The sequence below is a fragment of the Physeter macrocephalus genome, chromosome 20 (genome assembly GCF_002837175.3).
Source record: "Physeter macrocephalus isolate SW-GA chromosome 20, ASM283717v5, whole genome shotgun sequence".
NCBI lineage: Eukaryota > Metazoa > Chordata > Mammalia > Artiodactyla > Physeteridae > Physeter > Physeter macrocephalus.
The window spans coordinates 2,397,491-2,420,547 of NC_041233.1; the positions used below are offsets into that span (position 1 = coordinate 2,397,491).

The 23,057-nt window shown below is 41.2% G+C and overlaps 1 protein-coding gene and 1 long non-coding RNA gene across 7 annotated transcripts in view; one reads left to right on the forward strand and one right to left on the reverse strand.

Annotated features, from left to right (window-relative positions):
- Positions 1–23,057, reverse strand: part of TTC13 (tetratricopeptide repeat domain 13) — a 70,935-nt gene that overhangs the window by 28,812 nt on the left and 19,066 nt on the right. For 2 of the 6 annotated variants that reach the window (XM_024117080.3, XM_024117079.3), the window contains exons 3-8: positions 21,019–21,094; positions 17,479–17,549; positions 8,465–8,530; positions 6,432–6,524; positions 3,619–3,735; positions 2,564–2,674 (exon numbers count right to left, since the gene is read on the reverse strand). In XM_024117080.3, the coding sequence (XP_023972848.1) occupies positions 2,564–2,674; positions 3,619–3,735; positions 6,432–6,524; positions 8,465–8,530; positions 17,479–17,549; positions 21,019–21,094 (534 nt within the window). The remainder of the gene's footprint in view (positions 1–2,563; positions 2,675–3,618; positions 3,736–6,431; positions 6,525–8,464; positions 8,531–17,478; positions 17,550–21,018; positions 21,095–23,057) is intronic. The other 4 variants (XM_055081446.1, XM_028482109.2, XM_024117082.3 and 1 more) reach the window with 2 other exon arrangements.
- On the forward strand, positions 421–5,772 carry LOC114484642 (uncharacterized). The gene is made up of 3 exons (XR_003677788.2): positions 421–842; positions 3,384–3,431; positions 5,731–5,772. It is a non-coding gene; the product is annotated as an uncharacterized lncRNA (long non-coding RNA).

The window sequence follows — 23,057 nt, forward strand, 5'->3', positions numbered from 1 at the left end:
AACGAGAGAAAGAGAGATATCTGAACTGAGTTCATTAATTTAATTAAGGCATTTCACCACTGACTCAGTTTTCCAGTCTCTGTAACTGGGACACCCTCTGCTCCTTCTATACTTCATGGGGATGCTTTTGGGAAGAGACACCATGTAAACACTCTGACCTCCTCGGACGGCAGATCTATAAAATGAAAAGAAAACGTTCCCATCTATTACACACGTTGCTGCTGTGTCGGTAGGCGTGGTGAAAAGGAAGGAAGACCAAACTGTTTGGTGAGACTGGTTCACTGAGGGGCTGCTAACACTCAGAGAATGAAAGCACTGTTTCTAGGTCTTCATCCGGGACGTCTGGAATAAACCAAACTGAATTTTGGTCCATGTCCATTTTCTGCTTAGTGTCTCTGTTATGGCTCTTTTCTGAAAAATTCTCATTTCGAAATAACACAAAGGGCCCTGCCCACGTTCCTAAACATGGCTTTATAGTTGAAAGTGAAATCAACTGTTTGCATTTGTTTACTTTAAAAATTATCTGTACCCTCTTAGTACTAATAATTGGCCTTTTTTTTTTTTCTATTTCAGATCTCTTTCTCCTTCATGTGATACTCAAGGGTGAGACTCTGAACACAGCATTGTGATCCTCAATTTTTTAACTGAAGGGGACTGAGAGAAGATGAGAAGACAGAGGGCAGAGAAAAAATAAACTGGAAGACATCACCTGGCAGCTGCTCAAAGCACATGTTAAATAACTCAAAGCCTGCATTGCCTGTCTGAATCCTTGAAGGGGGACGGAAAGGATCCCTTTTAGGACCACCTCCACATACTTGCAAAACGGAGATGAGGTGTATGAAGTAAGATTTGCAAAATTCCTTCTAGTTTGGTTTTTAATGGACGGGAGTTATTTTTTAGAATCCACAAAACTTCGATTAAATTACATTCTCACATGTAAAATAATCTGTATCATAATCAATACCTGATTCAGGTTTACAGTTTATCAAGGACTTTTCACACATGTTGTCTTACGGAATCGTCACTGTCACTTCAAGAGGCAGAGAGTAGCATCATCTCTGCCTGATAAATGTGGAAGGACGGGCTGAAAGAGTTCAGGCAGCGGCTTCAGCAGTGCAGTTAATAAGATTCAGGGCGAGAGCTCAGAGCAAGGCCTTCCAATTCCAATTCAGCTCCCTGCCCTTCATATGCATTTACCCCACTGATTCTTACTGAGCACCTACTATGTGACAGGCACTGTCTGTAACACGGAGGACTTACAGCTTGTGGCCTTTTTAGAGGTAAACCCTCTCCCCACCCTCCCAGTGTGTGTGTTTATGTGTGTGTCAGATCCTCAGAACTATTTTCAATAATGACACGCATGCTCTCTCTGCCAGAGTACCCTTCTCTGCCACAGGCTGTTGAAGCTCTTCCCATCTTTCCAAGTTCAGGGTTAAGTGTAACCTACTCTGAATTCTGCACCTCCTGGTCAGAATGAGTGTCTTCACCTAGGCGGGCAGACCGTCTGTGACTCTCAGGTCGGCTGTCTTCAGTCGGGCAGTTTGGAGTGTCAGGCCTTGGGTGAGAGCCAGAGCTCCACGCTCAGCCGTGTTTCTGCCCCTTGCCCCGGCTGGAAAGAAGCTGCTGCAGGACAGGCTCCCCAAACAGGCTCGGGGAACGCAGAGTCCCGGGCAGGAGGAGGGGCAGGCAGGCTGGCAGTGACGTCCCTGCTGTACTCAGCTGACACAGAGCCTCTCCTTTGTCCCTCGCCTCCTTCTCCCGACAGCAGCCTTCAAGGGACAGTGCTGGGACCGCTCCTGCAGCCCCCAGAGGACCCGAGGCAGTCTGGCCGCCCCTGACCTGAATGTGGCCAGCGACCCCTCATCAGTCCCCCTGTCCCCACCTCCTCGGCCACCGCTGCATCAGCAACCACTTCTTCAGTACGGATTGGGTCTCAACTCTGTATTTCCCCCCAGATCTAGACTTCACAGCTCCTCTGGGCCCACCGACTCAAGTCAGTGCTGGAGACCTTTCAGGGCCCTTCCCCGTGCTCCAGCCCTCACACTCAGCCTGACTATTTGCTCAAGGGCCTGACCATGGCCCTGCTCCCCAAGCCATCACTCACGCCTTCCTCTCGCCCTCAGAGCCCTTCTCCTTCCCAACCCTGCTCTGCCTTCCAGGTCAGGACGAAGTCCACTTGTTCTCTGGACCTTCCCTAACTCCCGAGTTCAAATGAATCTTTCTCACCTCTGCTTCCAAAGCACTTTGCTTTTACTGCTTTCTTTTGTGTATTCACCCTATGATAAGTTATCTGTGGGGAAAGCCTTTGTAAACTGTATTCGTCCCAAGTGTAAAGCATTATTTCTCCCTTATAACCTTTCATCCTCTCCCCTGCTGCACCTTCCTCCAAGTACCTATCAGATAGTAGGCGCTCAATAAATATCTTGATGCAAACGACTTTCTAAAATAAACCAATGAGACACCTGAGACATCATTGTAAAACCTGCCAGACTAAACCCCGCTCAGTTCACCGCAAAGGAGAAGCAGGACCACTGTAGGTACACATATTGCACAGCACTTTCACCTTCAAAAGTCCTCTGTGAAAGAAAGTTAAACCTTTGTATAGCATAGCTATGGGCTGGTTTTTGTTCAGTTCTAAGGACTGCTGAAAGTCTTCGTGGGCTGTTGCATAGTCCTACAAAAAGGAGAATGAAAAAAAATAAATAAAGTAGTATTCGTTAGATATTTGGACATGTCCTACTTTCGACTGATAGAGGAAAAAAAATCCCAGTTTAGTTCGTGCCCTTTCTGGCTTTAAAGGAAACCACGAATATTAGAAGAATGCTTACACTGTTTGTTGAAAGAGTGGATTTCAATTGACAGGAGAAACTCACAAAGGTGTAATTTAAGCATACTGTCTCAACCACAAAAAAAGAATATTATTTTAAATTCCATTAAAGTCATAATCTGTTATAGAAATTTTACAAATTATTTTCTGGTACTAGCATTTTATTATACTGAATTCTAAAATAATTAGGACATAGATCAACCTTAAAATGTGTTATGTTGAGATTTTTAAAATCTACTTTCTTTTGCAATAGAAAATTGTTATTAAAATGACTGTAAGCCCACAAAAATAGCTATGGCAGTCATAAATACCACTCTGATGATAAAAGATAATCTTGCTAGATTGAGAAGCTACAGTCTGGGAAGCCGCATTAGTTCAGGTTATGGTTTTCGGGTTGTGATACCCAAAGAAATTCAAATTGTACCTCTAAGTTTAATGATCACACATTGACAACATGCATACCTGCTTCTCTATGCTGACATTTGCAAGAACAGCTAAGGTATAATCTGTAAACCAAATTTCTCTGCTGTTTCTCACTCTTTCTTTTCTCCCCCAGCCCAGAATTAGCTACTGCTGACAGTTCAAGCAAGACAATGTGTTCCTGGTACGTAATATTTCTCCACTGGGTTCGACCTCAGCTAAAGAAAATGCTTTCATAACTGTCTTATATCACGAACTATTACTATACAGCCCCAAACCCAAATCTATCAAATAGCAGCTTTCTGAAGTAGAAGGAAAGGCGAAATCTTTATCATCATGAAAGGGCATGTTTTAAGGCAAGAACAATTCACCTCTGATATGAAGTACAGGGTCCCACGGTGTCTGTACAGCCGTGCTGAGGGCTGAAGTTGAATAGCTTTAGTGAGATCATTCACTGCTTCATTAATTCGTCCCAGAGGGGACAGAATCTATAAACCCAAAAATGTAATTAGGGGAGAAAAGTCCCAATGATCGCACCTACAACTGTCAATGTTTTTGACTTTTCAATTCTGCTTCACCACCCCACATTCACAATGTGACTCTCTCAGCAGCCTAGAACCCTTGACACCACGTACTATGCAGTGAGGTTCAAAGTCAACAGCTGAGGGGCTGCCGATCTTGTCCAGCCAAGGGATGCGGATGAACTATGACCCTGGCAATTGCCTTGTCATTGTTTCATGTTCTAGGTCAAAACAGATGTTGCTTTTCTTGAAGTGTGACCATTTGTTCCCCAACCTATCATTTACGTTTCAAAACAAAATTTGGCATGTCAAATTATTCTGAAAGATAACTTTGAACCATTAAAATAGAGGAATTGTTAAACAAAGATTGGAGTCCTCCATGGTGTCTAGCTGTGCCATCTGTAGTATTAAGTGCTGAATGGCAATTTCTAGGATTCCAGGTGTTTTGTAAGCCCTCTTCTGTGAACGACTCTCAACTCATCAGTCATGATCTGCAAGGCCGTGAAGAAACATCTGCAGGCCTGTTCTGAATTGTGTTCAGGCAACAATGACAATACAGAAGACAGCTCAGAATGCAGAAGTTCACCCAAATGACATAAGAAAACCCAAAATGGGTATCAGTATTCATGCAATCAAGCTCAAGCAATTTATCCGGAACAAATGTCCTTAAATTAGGGTTAATTTTGTTCTTATAATAGGTCATTTCCATCAAGTTTTACTAACTGGTTTCCTCCTCTGCAGGAACTTAAAACCAGCAAGAGAGAGAAGATTCAGGCAGGCACATCACCAGGGGCAAGAAAGCTCAGAGAGAGGAAAGACATGGAAAATATGCCCTTAGAATTCAAGAAGCATAGTGGTCTAGGGTTATGTTTCCAAAGGAAAAACATCCCAACCCAGTATATTAACCCCTAGAGACATAAGTGAATTATCACACCCTAGCACAACAATCAATATGCATAATAATGACCAGAGTAACTAAAAAACGTTAAATTATGTTTACTAAATACAGACTATTTCAGAAAGTATAAAAGTGAAAGGTTTCTCATAAAATAATTCCTGACATATATAACTGGTATCCTGTAATTTAGCTGGAAGAATCACTATGTCATGACATTATTGCCTGATAATGCCAGAAAAGGGGGATATTACTATATATTTTTAAGATCTCTGGAAATCACTTTTCTGATTACTAACAGCATTTGGGGTACACAATTAGCTTTTTATTAGATATACAAATTTTTTAAAGCTGCTAAATCAGCCTTCTTTCTAAGTGTGCTTAATTAAATTCAGGCTTTATCATAACATTTTAACACAGCGTCAGCATAATGGCGGGGAAAAGCACAGTACCCACTCCCTGGAGCAGAAGGTCACCAAGTGAGCCACCAAACGCTCACCCTAAAAACCAACAGGACTCTTGTGCAGCAGCGAACAGATTACGGTCACTTACCCCTTAGGGTTACAATCCAAAAGTGACACGAGAAAACGAATTCTTTCATTAATTGAGAAGGAATTTCCTTCAGAAAGCCAAATCCCCAATAAAACAAAAAACTCATTTTAAGAACCTGAACTGTAACTTAAGATGCTATAATTTTGAGAACAAAAACATCACAAATGCAGTTTTAAAAATACTAAAACACTTAGTGTGCCCTTTGCTTGCTAAGTTTTCTCCCCCAAGAGAGGGGGAAAAAGTCATTTGTCCCTTTAGTCCAACTATGAAATCCTACCAGATCAGATAATTAAAAGTTACGTTTTATTCAGACTGAAAATATTAACATAAATTCTAAAGCATTTCGTATGGTTAAATGTGCAGTAAAATAAATATGAAACATGAAACCTGGATAGTTTACTATTGTTTTATGAAAATGGTAAAATGGACCCATTTCATTTAAAAACATTAAAAGGGGTGCCTTTGCACACATTCCTTTCTCTGGCCTGAACGCCCTTCTCTACCTTGCTCCCCAGGACATGGTTTCTGACCAGCTCCAGCATCACCCCTTCACCGAGGCCTCTGCGAACACCGCCCACGCCTCTCCTCTTGCCAATCTGTCGCAGAGCTCCAGCAGACCATGCTTCTCTGCTCCTGGCCAAGCAGCCCCTCTCCCGGTGTCCACTGTCACACACGTTACCTGGAACTGTCACCACGTGTTGCCTCTCTGTCTCCACCGTGAGTCCCAAGTTCCGGTTATGGTCACCCTTACCTGATCTACATGTCTATGTAGATAGGTGTATCTCATAAAAATTACATACAAGTGTATGCGTGCGCACGCGCTCACACACACACACACACACACACACACACACACACACACGCTTCCAAAGGCTATAAATCTCATTTGACCATACTGTCATATTGTTTTGCTAAAGTATGTCATGTATACAACAAACACGGTGACATATTTTTCAACAAACATTGACAGTGGTAGTACACATCATAACTGTACACCTTAATACTAAATGTTACTGTTATATGTTAAATCAGGAGTATCACTCGGACCATAGTTTTCTAGTAATTTCAACTGTGTTTAAAGGCGTTATGTATGTATGGAGGAAAACATAATAGCTATACGGGAGTTTTAAAATTTCTAAGTAATAAGATAATAGGAAAAAAATCTGAGATTCGACTAATCCAATAACAACAGAGGGAAAAAGAAAACCACACTCACTTCTGCTCGCTGCTCAAATACCTCTGGACGATCTGGTTCCAAGGTAATTACTCGGCTCAGTTCGAACAGAGCAAGCTCAGCATTCTTAATGTCCTTGAAAAGGCATTAGCTTAGTATGAGATACACTGTTCCTCAAAACCAGCTTGAACAGATTTTCTGAAAAAACTAACAATTTAGCAATGACATAACTACTTATTTAGAAATAAATATGAACTTAGCTTCTAAATAAGAGATCGACCAAGTTAAATAAGCTCTATTACAGTTATTTAACGCACTCAAGTCTACCTACCCATCAACAGCACATGGGACCTGGCTACCTATCCCAAGTTCCACAGAGGGCAAGACATTTTCTCAATGTAACCTATTTAAACACCGCATCAACAAATTTCAAGGGATGAGCATATGGACACCAGTGTGCAAAATGACGCTGACCAGTGGCAGTGTGGAAACAGAGAGGAGCCGTGTCGGTGTCAATCAAAACCCCTAGGCCTGGGCTTCCCTGGTGGCGCAGCGGTTGAGGGTCCGCCTGCCGATGCAGGGGACGCGGGTTTGTGCCCCGGTCCGGGAGGATCCCACATGCCGCGGAGTGGCTGGGCCCGTGAGCCATGGCCGCTGAGCCTGCGCGTCTGGAGCCTGTGCTCCGCAACGTGAGAGGCCACAGCAGTGAGAGGCCCGCGTACTGCAAAAAAAACCAAAAAACAAAAAACCTAGGCCTACACACCTACACCTGGAGAAGTCTAGGTAAGCCTGTTCTCTTTAAAATTTACACATTACTTTATATCAAAAATATATGAGCATGTTACTTTTACATTAAAAGTGCATTAAGGATACAAGCAAATTTCACATCAAGATATAACATTAAAAGAGATGAGAATGAGGAAGAAGCAGTTTATCGCTGACCTTAACTAGGGCAACTTCGGGCATTTACTGATGCCCTGAACCTAACTAGGGCTATTTATTGATGCTCTGAGTGTAACATTGTTTCCTTCCTAAATGTCTTCATTCCTAAATCTGAGTTCCTGCTCAGTCTTCCTTCTCAAGTCTCAGAAATATACAAATATTATACAAGATTTCTCCAGTAGGCAGGAAGGCAATTAGGACAGTTTTTTTTTAATTGGCAAAGATACAAAAGTGACATTTCTCCCTCAAGACATAGTTTCATTTGAATATTTTTAATATAAAATAATAGAAAAAGTTTACGTAGAATGTTCAAGACTGAAAATTTGGACATCTGATCTTAGACCACTTCATTATTTACTATATACTCTCAGGAAAAGTCTTCATTTTTATACCATAGTGCCTTTGTTTGATTGGGTTGACCAAAAAGTACATCCGGGTTTTTCCGTAACATCATGAGACATACTGTTATTCAAAACCAGCTTCAACAGATTTTCTGAAAAAACTAGTAATTTAGTAATGACATAACTACTTATTTAGAAATAAATATGAACATCTTATGGAAAAACCTGGAGGAACTTTCTGGCCATCCAATACTTACTATAACCTTCCTCCTGCATTCCTCAGAGAAATAAGGGGAATAAGCATCCAAAGACATATCTATCTGGGAAAGTATAATGTATGGTAACAAACTAAAAATAAATTTTACAAAAAAAACTTTGTTCTTTTATTCAACCTTTAAAAACTGTGGAAGGAACTCAGATTCTAAGTCCTACTACACTATTGATTCCCCGTCTCTCCTTTACAGCAATGAGTGTTTCTCAGGAATTCAGTCAAGGTCTCGTGTTTTTCTAGGCTTATGACCAGCTCATCATGAAATAAAGTATAGGCCGCCAAAGGCTGTCCTTTTGGAATAGAAAGTAACCTCAGAAGACCTGGGCAGAAATTCCCATCCCCCCACGTCCCAGCCACTTGATCTTAGAGAAGTCCCCTACGGCCATGGTCTCATCTGTGAACTAGAATGACACCACTGCGTGTTCCATCAGAGACCGGGGAGCGGTGAGGGGCTCTATGGGAACACTGGTCCGAGTCCGGTCATGTAGACACTATGGCAGGCGTAACTATTCCATACTCACATGTAATCCCTTCTTTCCATAGGCTATCCCTCGGCCATAAATTGCACTAACCAGATCAGGTTCCTCCTATTCAGACCAAAACAGAAACACGTCAAAAACCATAAACAAAACAAAAGAAAACAAATCAGTTTCTGCTTAAAGCACGTGAATGCCACAAATGACAGCTCTACGTTATGCTACCACTACTCGTGTCAGTCAATACACAGTCCCCAACGAAAAAAGTCTATATTTTTAAAGCTCATTTGAATGAGACATGAATAAGAGTTTTACATCAAAAAAAAATAACACTTAAAAATAGAGAAAACCAACATTACTGAGCGCTGTGCTAGTTTCTTTCGCACAGTCGTCTTACTTAAAATGCAATCCTCTCAGCAACTCTATGATGGGCAGCGCCAGCAAACACAGCTCAGAGAGAAAACGGAGGTTCGAGGAAGCAGATACAGGAGTAAGGGCCTGGGTGACGCCTCCTCCTGGTTTGTCTGCTTTCAGGTAGTCATGAAATAATCTGAAAAGGAAAGAACCCATCGGAGCCAGCACAGCCAGGAACAAGAGGTGAGTCGACTTCTCACGGGTCAGAGTGAGAACCAGACCCGTTCTGCAACCTGCTCCCATGTGGGCTGGATGCAACGCCTCTCAGGCCCAAGGACAGAGCATCTGCTGCCCCTGCTATCAAGTCCCTACGCGTGGGACGGTGGCATGAACTCCCGTCTGCATTTAACCTGTGCAATTCTTAGCCTCTTCTCTGAATCCTTCCCTGGAAGAGTACACAGCCTCTGGCTATAAGGTCCCGAAGGAAGAACTTGACAGGACTACAGCAGATGAGCTATTTTACAGGCTCACCTATCATCAGTTTCAAATCTGAGATAGGGTGTCTGTGGGTATTGTCGAAAAAGACACATCAACTTCAATGATGAGAAAGTGGGAAAAAATAAAGGCTAAGATGCTATACACTGAAAAACAAAAAAAGGCTACTATAAACAGAATCAGGTACATCACCTCACGTAGCAAGTGGGGGCATCACTGGCTACCACCCAGCCAGCAGACGGGCCTCATGGTATATGGAAAAATTCAAGTACATAATTACAGATTTCTAGCTTCTCTTGGTAAATAAAAAAATCCAACAATGACAGACACACAGCTGGGCATGAGAGTGTGAGAACGTGACAAAAACATAGGCACCGGCTGCCTATTTCGATGAAGGGTGTGTATTCACCAGCCTACCATGAGCCCACCCACTGTCTCTACACGACATCAATTCACTTTGCTCATTTAATGTGCTTCTCCGGCTCCCAGAGAGTTTTGGATTTCTGATTCATAGCGTATGTGTAACTGACATGAAAGGTTGTCCATGCTGTTTGCTCAATGGGAAAAAGTATGAGTTACAGAACGAGAGAGGAATGGTAGTCACTTCTTATAAATAATATTTATATAAGATTATGTGGGTCAGTAGGTGCATAGAAAAAAAGCTCTCCAAAATACTAACAGTAGTTTTCTCTGGAGAGTGGGATTACTAGGTATCTTGCTATTCTGCTTAATACACTGATGCATTCCTTTTACTTGTTTAAAACAAACACACATACAGTTATAATCAGAAAAAAAATGTGTTAAGTAAGACGTATTACAGAAAATAATAGAAAACTTTACTGTCAATTGAAAATATTGTATTTAAATAAATAAAGAGAAAATTTATTATAAATTATAGAAAATTTAGGAGATGAAGAAAAGCACAAAAAATAAGGTAAAAGGCACCCTACAATCCTGTCACCCAGAGACAACACTTTAAACATTTAAATATTCCTCTGGAGACTTCCCTGGTGGTGCAGTGGTTAAGAATCCACCTGCCAATGCAGGGGACACAGGTTCGAGCCCTGGTCCGGGGAGATCCCACGTGCCACAGAGCAAATAATCCCATGCACCACAACTACTGAACCTGAGCTCTAGAGCCCGCGTGCCGTAACTACTGAGCCCGCGTGCTGCAACTACTGAAACCCGCGCTCCTAGAGCCCGTGCTCCACAGCAAAAGAAGGCACAGCACTGAGAAGCCCACGCACCGCAATGAAGAGTAGCCCCCGCTCGCCGCAACAAGAGAAAGCCCACGCGCGGCAAAGAAGACCCAACGCAGCCAAAAATAAATAAAATTTTTTAAATAAATAAATAAATAAACACATAAATATTCCTCCTGGCTTAAAGAAAGGCAGAGAAAGTAGTTTGAGAGAGGGATACAGGTACAGAGGGTGAGGAGAAGCAGGAAAAAGAGTTCCCCACCGAGGAACCAAAGTCAGACGGTCTTCACGCTTTTCCCTAGCAACGGCACCTGCCAGAAGACAGAACAGTCAACAGAGCAGCACCTCGGCCAGGCGGGGTGGGGCTGGTGAGCCCACGCACCTCACACCTGCGGATGACAGGCCTCCAGGGAGAGGAAACCCCACTTTCAGAGAAGCTTTTCCTCCTCAACTGAGGAAAACTTTATACCAGATGACAGGTGGTTAGTTAGAAAAAAGCGCATTTAAATAACGAGTTATTCTACATCTCCATACACCCTGTGGCCACACCAGCCACCTGGGAGTCATCCTCATGTCCCCAGCCAACATATCTACTGAAGATATCCCGGTGCTTTCACCTGCTGATCGATCAGCCACTGCCCAGTTTGCAGCCTTCCTCTCTCACCTGGCTACTGCAATGGCCTTAAGCACGCTCCTGTTTCTTCCCGTCCAGTCTCCAGGCCCACACTAAGCCACCTCAGGGTGATCATGACACTCCCCTGGCTGAGACTGTTCACTGCCCCCCAGCACCCACACTAGCAAAATTCGAACATTTTCACTCTCATCCACGGTAAGAAATAGATTTTACACCGTAACCCAGTACACTCATACGTATATACATGCGTATATACATAAACATACACACAAACACATCAGAAACAAAAGTTTCACTAATGTCGCGTCAAGAGCCTTATTACACACAATGTAATCTGGTATTTCCTCCTCTGGTATATTTCATTAAAAAAATGCTAGTCTTGACTCACCAATTAATTTCAGGGCCCACTAAAGGGTAGCGCCTCATAATTTGAAAAACAGTGAGGTAACATCTAAATGCCTTTGCAAAAAGTACTGATCATTTTCCTGCCTCTCTGTTCACCTCCTTCCCCTGCCCCACTCACAATTCATCCTCTAAAAATTGGCTTAATGGGACTTCCCTGGCGGTCCAGTGGTTAAGACTTCGCCTTCCAACGCAGGGGCTGTGGGTTCCATACCCGGACGGGGAGCTAAGATCCCACATGTCTCACGGCCGAAAAACCAAAACATAAAACAGAAGCAGTATTGTAACAAATTCAATGAAGACTTTAAAAAAATGGTCCACATCAAAAAAAAAAAAAATCTTAAAAAAATAATAATAAAAATTGGCATTACTTAGTAGTTCCCTAGATACAACAGGGTCTCCCAAGCTCGGTGCATTTGCAAATGCTCTCATCTGCCTGAAACACCCACCCACAGCCTCTGTGCCCAAGAAAGTCCTTCAGTCCTTGAACCCTCTCTTCTGACGCCCTCCAGATGCCCCTGCAAAATAGCTACGCCCCTCTCCTCTGTTCCACTATATGTCATATGGATGTGAGTCATTCATTCAACAAATATTTACTCAGGGCCAGCTCTGAGCCATGTCCCGGCCCATGTGCTATGAATACCATACTAAGCGAGAACCAACACAGAAGGCAAAAAAGATTCTTGGCTTCTTGGAGCATAGCCAAAGAATCACAGACATAAATGTAAAGTTACACCTTCGGTAAACGCTAGAGTGATAAATGGTGCTTTTAGAAAACGTATAGGGCTTCCCTGGTGGCGCAGTGGTTGCGCGTCCGCCTGCCGATGCAGGGAAATCGGGTTCGCGCCCCGGTCTGGGAGGATCCCACATGCCGCGGAGCGGCTGGGCCCGTGAGCCATGGCCGCTGAGCCTGCGCGTCCGGAGCCTGTGCTCCGCAACGGGAGAGGCCGCGGCAGAGGGAGGCCCGCGTACCACACAAAAAAAAACAAAAAAAAAGGAAAATGTATAAAGACTTAAACAAGGTTAGGAAGGATTTCCTACGGAAGAGATACCTGGGCTGAGATATGTAGAGGACGAGGGAGCCCCAGAATGACTGGCCCAGGCAGCGGGGGCAGACGGTGCAAAGGCTCAGAGGGAAGAGGCTCTGAGGAGGTTGGAGAGGCAGGTAGGGACCTCATTAAGGATTTTTCTCTCTAACCTAAAAGTGGCAGCAAAGTATATGTGTGTTTAAAGTACATGTTTGTATGGTGTGTACATGTGCGTGTGTGTGGAGGGTGTGAAGAGAGAAGCCAGGAACCGAGAGCCCCATCTGTCATCCGGCAGATGGAAGTGGCTCAGCCGTGGTTTGAACAGAGCCGGGCGCAGTAGACGGACAAAGGAGATACTTAGCCGGCACACAGACAGAGCTGGTGATGAAGTAAGTGGCACACATATGTGTGGAACATGTAGCCTCACATAACCCTGTGCCACTCATTGAGCTTGACGACACTAGGATACGAGTAGGAATTCTTTTTCAGTGGTGGCTGGGGAGGATCTGGTGAGATCAGGGGAGAGCAGGCAGTCGATCTGGAACCCGTAATACTAGACTATACCTACGATAACTACCACAATAACGAAACATCCTTCTGTGCGGTTGGGAGAAAATTCTGAAAAGAAGAGTCAGTCGAATGGAGAAAACCTAAATACATTACAGATGCACATGTCTGTTTTCTCTATTGTTCAATTTACACATTCTTCTTAGAGTTTCTTTCCAACAGCGTAGAAGGATCTATAATTATTGTGGTTGTTACCACACCACAATATAGCCTAGTATTACAGGTTCCTAAATTTAAATAGTAGATTTTATTGCTTTTTTTGATTGATACAACTTTATTACTTTATCACTGGCTTTGGATGTTAGCAAGTCAAAACTCTTTCTTTATGAAATGTCACAATGAATTATTGTTTCAAATGAAAAACAGTGTTTATTTCTAAAAACAAATTGAGCTCAGAATATCATTTCAAAGTATTTTTGAATACACCAGTCTAATAATATTTACACTTTGTAAAGTTTTCAGAATTTTCAATGAATTAAATTAAACTAATATTTCAATCGTCCAATATTAGCCACTTTATGCAAATGCAAAATCATGGTATAATAAGACTGTTATCTTACTGGATCATGTCCACTTAAATGTCTCAATTCTCAAAAGAATCAATTTTTTTAAACCCATAGAAGTCTAATTTACCATCTTCATTATATTATTTACATAGCGATTTTAAAATTTACAAATATTTATTTTTCCACCACAAGGTTGGATTTTTGTTAAAACTCAAAAGTCACTGGGTCAAAGACAAACGAATAAGTCAAAAACGTCACTGCACAGCAACGTAACAAGGATTAAGTTCTGTGTAAGTGGCAGGCGCACATACATATGTACATAAAAGATGGTTACAAGATCATGTGCAGAGGAATGTTTTACACTTTGTCTGCTAATGTAAAAAAGAAACAAAGTTCTTTCATGAATTCAATTCCACCAGAATCAGATCAGAATCAGATAAGCTCAAGGTCACACAACTAACAGCAAAGGCCAACTGCCTCATAACATTGTCACAGCACTTACGTCACCCACCCCTGCATGAGCATCAAAGCAGCACAGACATCAGGAAAGGGTCCCACTTTCAAGAACACTATGATGGAGGTGCTGACACATGTGGAAGTGACACAAGGACACTGACGTGGAGACAATACTGACTGATACGCTTTTAAAATCAAGAGGTTCCAATGAAGACGGACAGATCTATTAAGTCTTGAAATTGTGCTCAGTTGGAAACCTTGACGCTCAAGGAACACCGTATTCCTTTGTAGACGTGCCAAACAACCCATACTTGGATAAATATTCAAAGGAACAGTTTGAAACAACAAAGATTATGGAAATAGCCCATAAGTCTGTTCTCTGATGCTGGAGCTGAGGCCGCAAGAAAGTATAAAAGCTTTACATCAAAAGGTCACTCTGGAGTATGAGTGGCCCTCATGCATAGATCCAAATTTCACATTAACTAATCTTATATAAATGGTGAATATAATAAAATCCTAGCCCCCATGGCCCCATCTGTCTTCAGCTTTCTATAAATGGAGTCCGATTCTATGCACTCCTGCTTCACCCTGGAGTTCGCGGGCTGTCCGAGAGAAACACTTTGTCAGGAGATAACAAGCTAAAAAAAACTGGAAAAGCTTGTCTGTGGACAGTTATCACTGAAGATTTGTTAAACGATGTTTATTGGCTTAAAAATAAAGAGTTTTCGCACATGTGGAAGGGTCCTGCAAGGAACAGGTGAACATCTGATAGCGTGTACTGACAAAAAATGACCCTCTGGTGATGCTGAGTTGAGTCCTAACTTGGCATCCCTCCCCGCTTGAAGAAACGCTTTACCACTATTCTGAATACTGGACACGAAAAAGTATTGCTGGGGTAAAAATCAGTTTCATTACTGCAAGACCCAGTATTGCTGCATTTGCCAATAAAAGAAAAGGAAGAGCAGTTAGATTTAAAGAATGGTCATACTTTAAAAATACAATATAAAGAGACTGATGTATGCAAATTCTGATTCATGGTAAGAAAAGGAGTTTTGGTCAATTAGAGAAGTAGCAATAACTATTCTTTGGACACTTGCTACCACGTGGTTGTACAGTTTCTTGATGAGACTGGCTATCAAAAATTTGAAGAAATCAATGAAAAGCTCTTAAACAGGAATTATATGCATCAGTTTCAAACATAAAGCCTCATATGGAAAAGTTATGTCCAGAAAAGCAGGATCGAGTCTCTTATTAAAATTTTTAAAAAGAATTTTAGCACTTACTATCAAATCTTTGTATTTTGTATTTATCACAGTCATATAACATAAAGAAAATGTGACAGATTTTCACCAAGCTCTATCTGGATGCCTCTAAATTTGTTCCTGCTTTCTCCAGTGTGTCATAGGATCCTCCACATGTGTTATAATGCAGAACAGGCTGGGAAGCACCGAAACAAAGGGGAGGAGAGACATCCCCAAGAAGAGCACCAGCAGGAAAGCCAAAGGCATTGAATTCCCATGTAAAGACGTGCTATGAATGACAACGCAGTCTTGTCTTCTGTGGGCCCGTAGCATTTGAACTTTCTGCTGCTCTACCACCCTCTATTCCTGCCCCATCATAACTTGAATCACCAAAATCACCAGTCCAACCTTATAATCCACACGTTCTCAAAGAAAAATTTACCAGTCGAAAGCAACCCAACGCAGACTGACGAAAATGTTATACCAAACTTAGCACAAAGAGAAAATATCTTAGCACAAAGAGAAAAATTCTGATCTAGTTTCTGAATGCAATTGCAAGAAAAATATGTTTTACAATAATAAATGGACAACAGAGATATTATGGCATCACTAAAATTATGATTGTAGAGAAAGACTGAAAAACATTTATAAAATTAAGTAAAAAGGTAATACAAAATAGTACATAAGTTCAGATTATAAAAAACAAATGCATACTTTGAAAAGGTCATAAACTTAAATAATGGTAGAGTGGCAGAATTAGGAAATTTTTTATTACTTAAAAGTTTTTTCTTTAACGTTGTTATATTGCCTTCAGCTAGACTGATAACAATATTTTTCAAAAAGTTAAATGAATTGCTAATACGTCTGCAAGCCTGTACTGTTGTCTTCTTTTGGCTACCGTAAATTAACTGACATTTGCTCCTATAAATGTATCAAAACCTCCCTTTCAAACCAGGGTGTTAAAGTGCTTTCTTACCTTTTTAAATACCACAATGCTAAACAGAAAGGCGATTTTTAAAAACTTTATAATCTACCCATCGTACTTTAAACTCCACTGAAGAATATTATTCCATATGACCACTCAAACACATAGCCGCTTGGATCTAAGCACTTTAAAGTAATAACTATAAAAATATCTTATTGATTATTTGAGAGTGAAGATAGAATTGTCAACATAATTAATCATGTTTAAAAAGAGAAAACAAAAACAGAGCACAAATTTCAAAAATAGTATTTTAAAATTAAGTCTGCCTGCTGGATTGTAAACTATCTATTGGCTCTTACTGTATTAGCACAGATGAATATGCCAGAATGGCCTTTGAATAGCTGAAATTAACTGAGCACTTACTATGTGCCAGGCACCTAGTAAAGTACTTTTTAAGATATTTCATTCAAACTGAACGAGAGTATTTTTGGAGGTAGTTATTATTATGCCATAATCCAGGTGGTTAAATAACTTGCTAGTAAGCAGCAGAGTAGATGAGAACTTGGGTATTTCTAACTCTACCTGACCCTCCTGGACAGAGAATGGATAATGGCCAGGCATCTACCAGAGTACAGTTAAATCATGACCCGAGATACATGGCCAGCAAGGTCAGGCTGCATTGCAGGTCTCCTATGCAACTCTTATACTTGCGTATGAAAGCACTTGGTCTGTACCAGTTTTTAACACAGCCATCAATCAATAGAGGCCCAATACTTCCACTGAAGAGTCTCATAATTATACTTGAAGGTGAGAAACAAATCCACGAGTGGACTTAAGCATGCAGATCAACTCCTGCATGGAGAGTAAACATCCGTAACTCCAAGAATTTCCAGTGTCCACATCTCATGGGAGATATCAAGGTAGAGAGGAAAATGAACTGAAGCTAACGTCTGTCTTTTTGAAACTTGGTTTGAATCTCACCTCTGCCACCTGATGGTGGGGAGACTACAAGCTAATGGCCTGATCTCCTTAGATCTCATTTTCCTCCTTTAAAATAAAGTAATACTGCAAAGATTAAATGAGCGCATGTTACAAGGCCTGCACTAAGAAAGTGCTCAGTCAGGGCTGATTTCCTTTACTTTCTTGTAAAATCTTAAAATCCATGTTTTATTGCAGCACTTTAGCTACGCATAAGTCCATATTTTTGTCGTGACTATAAACTTGCAATTATATAATTAAGAAGAAAAATTACCTGAAGCATTGTTGAAAAATGTCTTATTGCTTCATCATAGAGACCACTGCCAATCAACACATATGCAATAGCTATGAAAAAATACAGAAACATTAAAGGAACGAATAAAGGATCTCAGACTGGAATTGGTAACTAAATTCTTTACCAAATCTTAAAAGGCAGCTCCAAGGACTAGAAGCAGTTAAAGAAAACCTAGAAGTTAATAAGATGTAATTGAATTCTCCTACCACTCAGCACTTGCTAATCAGTCTTCTAGTTCCATCTAGATTTAAATTATTAAAGCCATCTATAAAACATCTGCCTACAAGAAGTAATTATCTTTTTCTAAGCCCATCACTCACTTTCAAATACCAAATAATCTTTACGATGTTTCTTATCTATATATACAAAAGAGCTAGTAATAAGCCTGAATAATATCCATATAACATGGCAATGTGACTTTACTGTGAAAGTTAGAAGAAATACCCAAATAGCATCACATATCTCGATTCCTGCAGGTGCTGAATTTACTGCCAATTACCTAGTAAGAACAAAAACAGAGGCTCCAATTAATATATATTAATATAATGTTTAACTGTAGATATAATTCACACCACTGCAAAAGACCACTAGTCTTTTCCCTAGCTCTTCTATTCAAAATATAGTCAAGACACTACTCAAAATATACTCTAAAGATCACAAATAGTTTTTAATCAAATTGTTTATGTAAGTGGTATTTTGAAATTAGAGCCATGAATATCTCTTAAAACATGGCACAATTCTGACTAAACTTTTTCATCTGTCAAAAAACCCAATAAATTTTAATATTCTAGATTACATTTCTATCTATAATATTTGCCCTAACTCCCTAAAGCCCCAAATATCCCTGAAAAATTGTATTCCTAACTCAATATAATACTATTTTGATCATATTTCTTTGCAAAAAAAGCTTTATGCAACCCTCTAATTCAAGGACATAATTATGTGTTCAGGAGGATGGGTAACTAAAACTTTTAATGTCATTCGGAGTTTAAATTCCTTGACAGTAAAAAGTCGTCCAAACATTAAATGCAGAAAGAGATTTAGAGTATCTTTGTAACTAACCTGAGAAAAGTAAAGTTCAGAAACATCGAGTATCATAATAATACAAGAGCTTTTGGGGGCATTCTTCAACATGAAAAGAGGACTGTTTTCATCCTAATTTCTTTGAAAAGATAATTAAGCTCAAACTCCTATTCAGAATAATGGGAATGGATACTATTCAGGTAGCTGTAGCAGACAGTGAGATAAACAGAGACCTCTTCGGTGGCGATCAGCAGCATTGGTAGTACAAACAACAACAACAATAGTTACATGTACAGTACTCTTAATACGTGCCAGGCACAATCCTAATTATATGTATTATAACCCATTTACTCCTTAATTGCAGTGAGGTAGGTACAACTGTCATCCCCATTTGCAGACAAGGAAATGAAGCATTTAAACTGTCCAAAGACAGCATGCAGTGAGACAAAGGAAACAGGCTGCCTGGCTCCAGGACCCACCCTCCTCACCAACACGCTACCCTGCGAAAAATCTGGGCTGCACTGAAACTACTGTGCACGGGGCCGGACTGCAAAATGGTTTGAATTCCTTGATGATTGGATGAACAGGAACTGAAACATAAACTTGTGTATTTTTGAGTGTAGGAGGATACTTTAGAAAGCAAAGATCTGGGCTCAGATTCTGGCCCTGCCGCTCGCTGGCTGTGTCACCACGGGGACCTCAGTCACTCTCATGACTCTCTGGGTCTTGCTTAACAAGCCTGTAGAAAATTTTCTTAGATTCCTTTCAGATCTAAATTTTCAGAATTTCCTATCTATCTTCCCATAATCAGTAAATATCTGTTGAATGAACAAATGAATAAGTGACCCATAAAAACAAATACGGCTTTAGCAGATAAATGTTATACTTAGGAACATGTTGAAAACTGTCCTCCTTGGCTAGCCTACTTAACTCCACTCAAATAAAATCAAATGCAGCTCTCAAATCTTTCCATTTAAAAGTAAATATTGGGCTTCCCTGGTGGCGCAGTGGTTGAGAGTCCGCCTGCCGATGCAGGGGACACGGGTTCGTGCCCCGGTCTGGGAAGATCCCACATGCCGCGGAGCGGCTGGGCCTGTGAGCCATGGCCACTGAGCCTGCGCGTCCGGAGCCTGCGCAAGAGGCCCGCGTACCGCAAAAAAAATAAATAAATAAAATTTTAAAAAAATAAATAAATAAAAGTAAATATTTTTTTGAGAAAAACCCAAAAGTATGCATTAAAAAGTAACCTAAATCTTGGACAAATATAAATAACTATTCGTACTAGGATCTAAATTTGGTTGTGGGAGTTCAAAGACATAAAGAAAAATCTAGGATAGCTGGAATCTCCCAGAAATTGTTAATAACCAGCAATTCCACATCTCCCCACAACATGTATGTTGACAGAGGTCATTTTTCCAAGAAAAAAAAATACTGAGGTTCAAAAGCTCCTAAGCCAGCTCAGGGCCTATCCTATCCCAGGGTGTACCAGGATGATTCTTAGAGCACAGGACAGGCCTGGCACACTTTAGGCTCTTAATTCATTATTTAATGAATGAATATAAAAGGCTGAACAGAATCCAAGGACTACAACAGAGACCAAATCTGATGCCTTAAAGGATAATTAATTCTCAAGGCTCACTCAAAGAATATAAACAAAAAGTGATCAATACTTTCAAAATAGTCAACTCTCAATTATCTGCACTAACAAAGGAAGAAGCCAGTACAAGAAGTGCTCAGTCTTAACATAAAACGCATATGGAAGAAGAAAGGATAAAATGGTTATGTGTAAATTAGACAGAAAAAAATTTCTGCAGGTGCTTTGGGCCGCCAGGCAACATGCGGGAGCACACACTTATGTGAAATCTGTCCAGCTGCAGTGTTCAGTCCTCTATTCAATTTTGTTTCCACTCTTTCAAGTGTGAGCTGACCAGGCACTGATGGAGACACACCCAGAGCATATCAGACACTGACAAAACCAGACTGTTTTAAGACATGCCTTGAACAAGCGAAACTGCATGACCCATTTGCAGATTAGAATGAACTCAACTTTCTACACCCACATGCTTAGACCCAACAATAACTGATTGGCCCCATGAGTAAAATTAACTCAAACCTAGCTATTTTATTACACAGAAGACTGAAGTAGGTGTGATTCTCTCCTGCTTTCACTTCTCTATTGTTCATATTTGATGACAGCACACAAATAACCTTCTAATGAATGCTAGTAGCTCATAAGAACTGGTTACCATAATTATTAATCTCCATAGAAACACAGATGTGGAACAGTCCTTACGGATTCCATCCAGACCCTTTATTTTATGACTTATAGTACCGAGACCCTCACAAGGGTTGAATGCCCTACCCAAGATCAAACCTCTCGTGCTGGCAGAGCCAGGCTCTGTGCTCTTTCTGTCTCACCATCCTGCCTACCTGCTCTGCATCTGATCATAAATTCTAGGCAAATATCCCAGGAATAGCCCCCAAGTCAAGTCTCACCTAACTCTTCATTTGTGCTGTCATTATCAGTAGCAAATGGGAATCTCTTTTGTTCGGCAATAGACTTGGCCTGGCTCTGCAATAAAAACAAACACACATTTTAGCTTATCGCAGATGAGGAGAAACTTACCATGAAACCTGTATTTAAAAAAATTAAAGCTACATTTGATTTATATGAAAGCAAGAAAATATTCACATTAAGTCATACCAATCATGTACTTCAGGGACACAATTTGTGCTGTAACTGATTTGCTTCCTCGCCTTATCACTAGTGGTTTTCGGTTTCCAGGAACACCTATCTTTTTACTTTCATGGGGATTAATCTTCCCGCTGTTTCAAAGCTCCCTCCACAGACTACTCAATGACATCGATCATGTTACAAACATCACATTCTAGTGTTTGGTCTCCAAAGTGGCTTGATAACAGAATATTTTTTTTAACAAATTTATTGATTTCTGACTGCGTTGAGTCTTTGTTGCTGCGTGCAGGCTTTCTCTAGTTGCGGCGAGCAGGGCCTACTCTTTGTTGCGGTGCACGGGCTTCTCATTGTGGAGGCTTCTCTTGTTGCGGAGCACGTGCTCTAGGGGCGCGGGCTTCAGCAGTTGTGGCTCGCGGGCTCAGTAGTTGTGGCTCGCAGGCTCTAGAGCGCAGGCTCAGTAGTTGTGGTGCACGGGCTTAGCTGCTCTGCGGCATGTGGGATCTTCCCAGACCAGGGCTCGAACCCGTGTCCCCTGCATTGGCAGGTGGATTCTTAACCGCTGCACCACCAGGGAAGTCCCCCAGAATATTGTTTTTTAAACTTTAAAAATATTTTAGAAGTAAGAGCTACAGGTCGTTGGGACTTCCCTGGGGGGTCCAGTGGTTAAGACTTCGCCTTCCAATGCAGGGGGCCCGGGTTCGATCCCTGGTTGGGGAGCTAAGATCCCACATGCCTCGTGGCCAACAAACCAAAACAAAACATAAAACAGAAGCAATATTGTAAGAAATTCAATAAAGACTTTAGAAATGGTCCACATCAAAAAAAATCTTTAAAAAAAAAGCTATAGGTGGTACAGGGATGACACCATAATAGGACCAGCAAAACCTGACCAAGAAACAAGACATGCTATTAAATAATGCATAGCAGGCGATGAACATAACCATCCTACTTGATGCATATGCAGACACACATATGCACACTTGGCAGAAAAGCTAAAGCAAAAGCAGAAGCTAGGGAAAAACAAAGTAAGTAAGTTAGCTTAGTAATTGGAATGATTTTATAGGCAGCAATGGTCCAACATACAAAATGACTGCTCTATTGTGTTTTGGAGACAAACCATGTCTGATTATGCAAACAGCTGTCACCTTGCCAGAAGATTTGACTGTCAACGCTAAGTTGTGATATGCTTAGCCTACAGGGTACACATTAAAATGATAACTTCATACCAGATTCACCTAAGACATGATTAAAACTTGTACACACACATAGACAGGAAAAGCTAAGATAATACAAGACTAAAGATGTCGCTTTTGGCAAAACTTTACGATCAGAACCCAGTGACATCTCAATTATTTGAATTCCTCTTTTTGTTAATCCATTGTACAGATGCCTACAGGCATGTATGACAGCCAAATAATTCTACACAGGTGACTCTTCTGACTGATGGATATGCTATTTAGCTAATGGTTGGTACTCATCAGCCATGGTCTTTTGGGCTTCACTGACTCAACAGAGTAACAGGTATTTCCGCCTATATTCCCTGCACTCTTAAAGTCAAGATGGATGTTCAGATACAGAGTGGTTTTTGGTTTGCCTATAAAACAAGTCAAGAATAAGCTACCTCTACTTAGAACACAAGTTAAAAGATACAGATCAGGGCTTCCCTGGTGGTGCAGTGGTTGAGAGTCCGCCTGCCGATGCAGGGGACGCAGGTTCGTGCCCCGGTCCGGGAGGATCCCACATGCCGCGGAGCGGCTGGGCCCGTGAGCCATGGCCGCTGAGCCTGTGCGTCCAGAGCCTGTGTTCCGCAACGGGAGAGGCCACGGCAGTGAGAGGCACG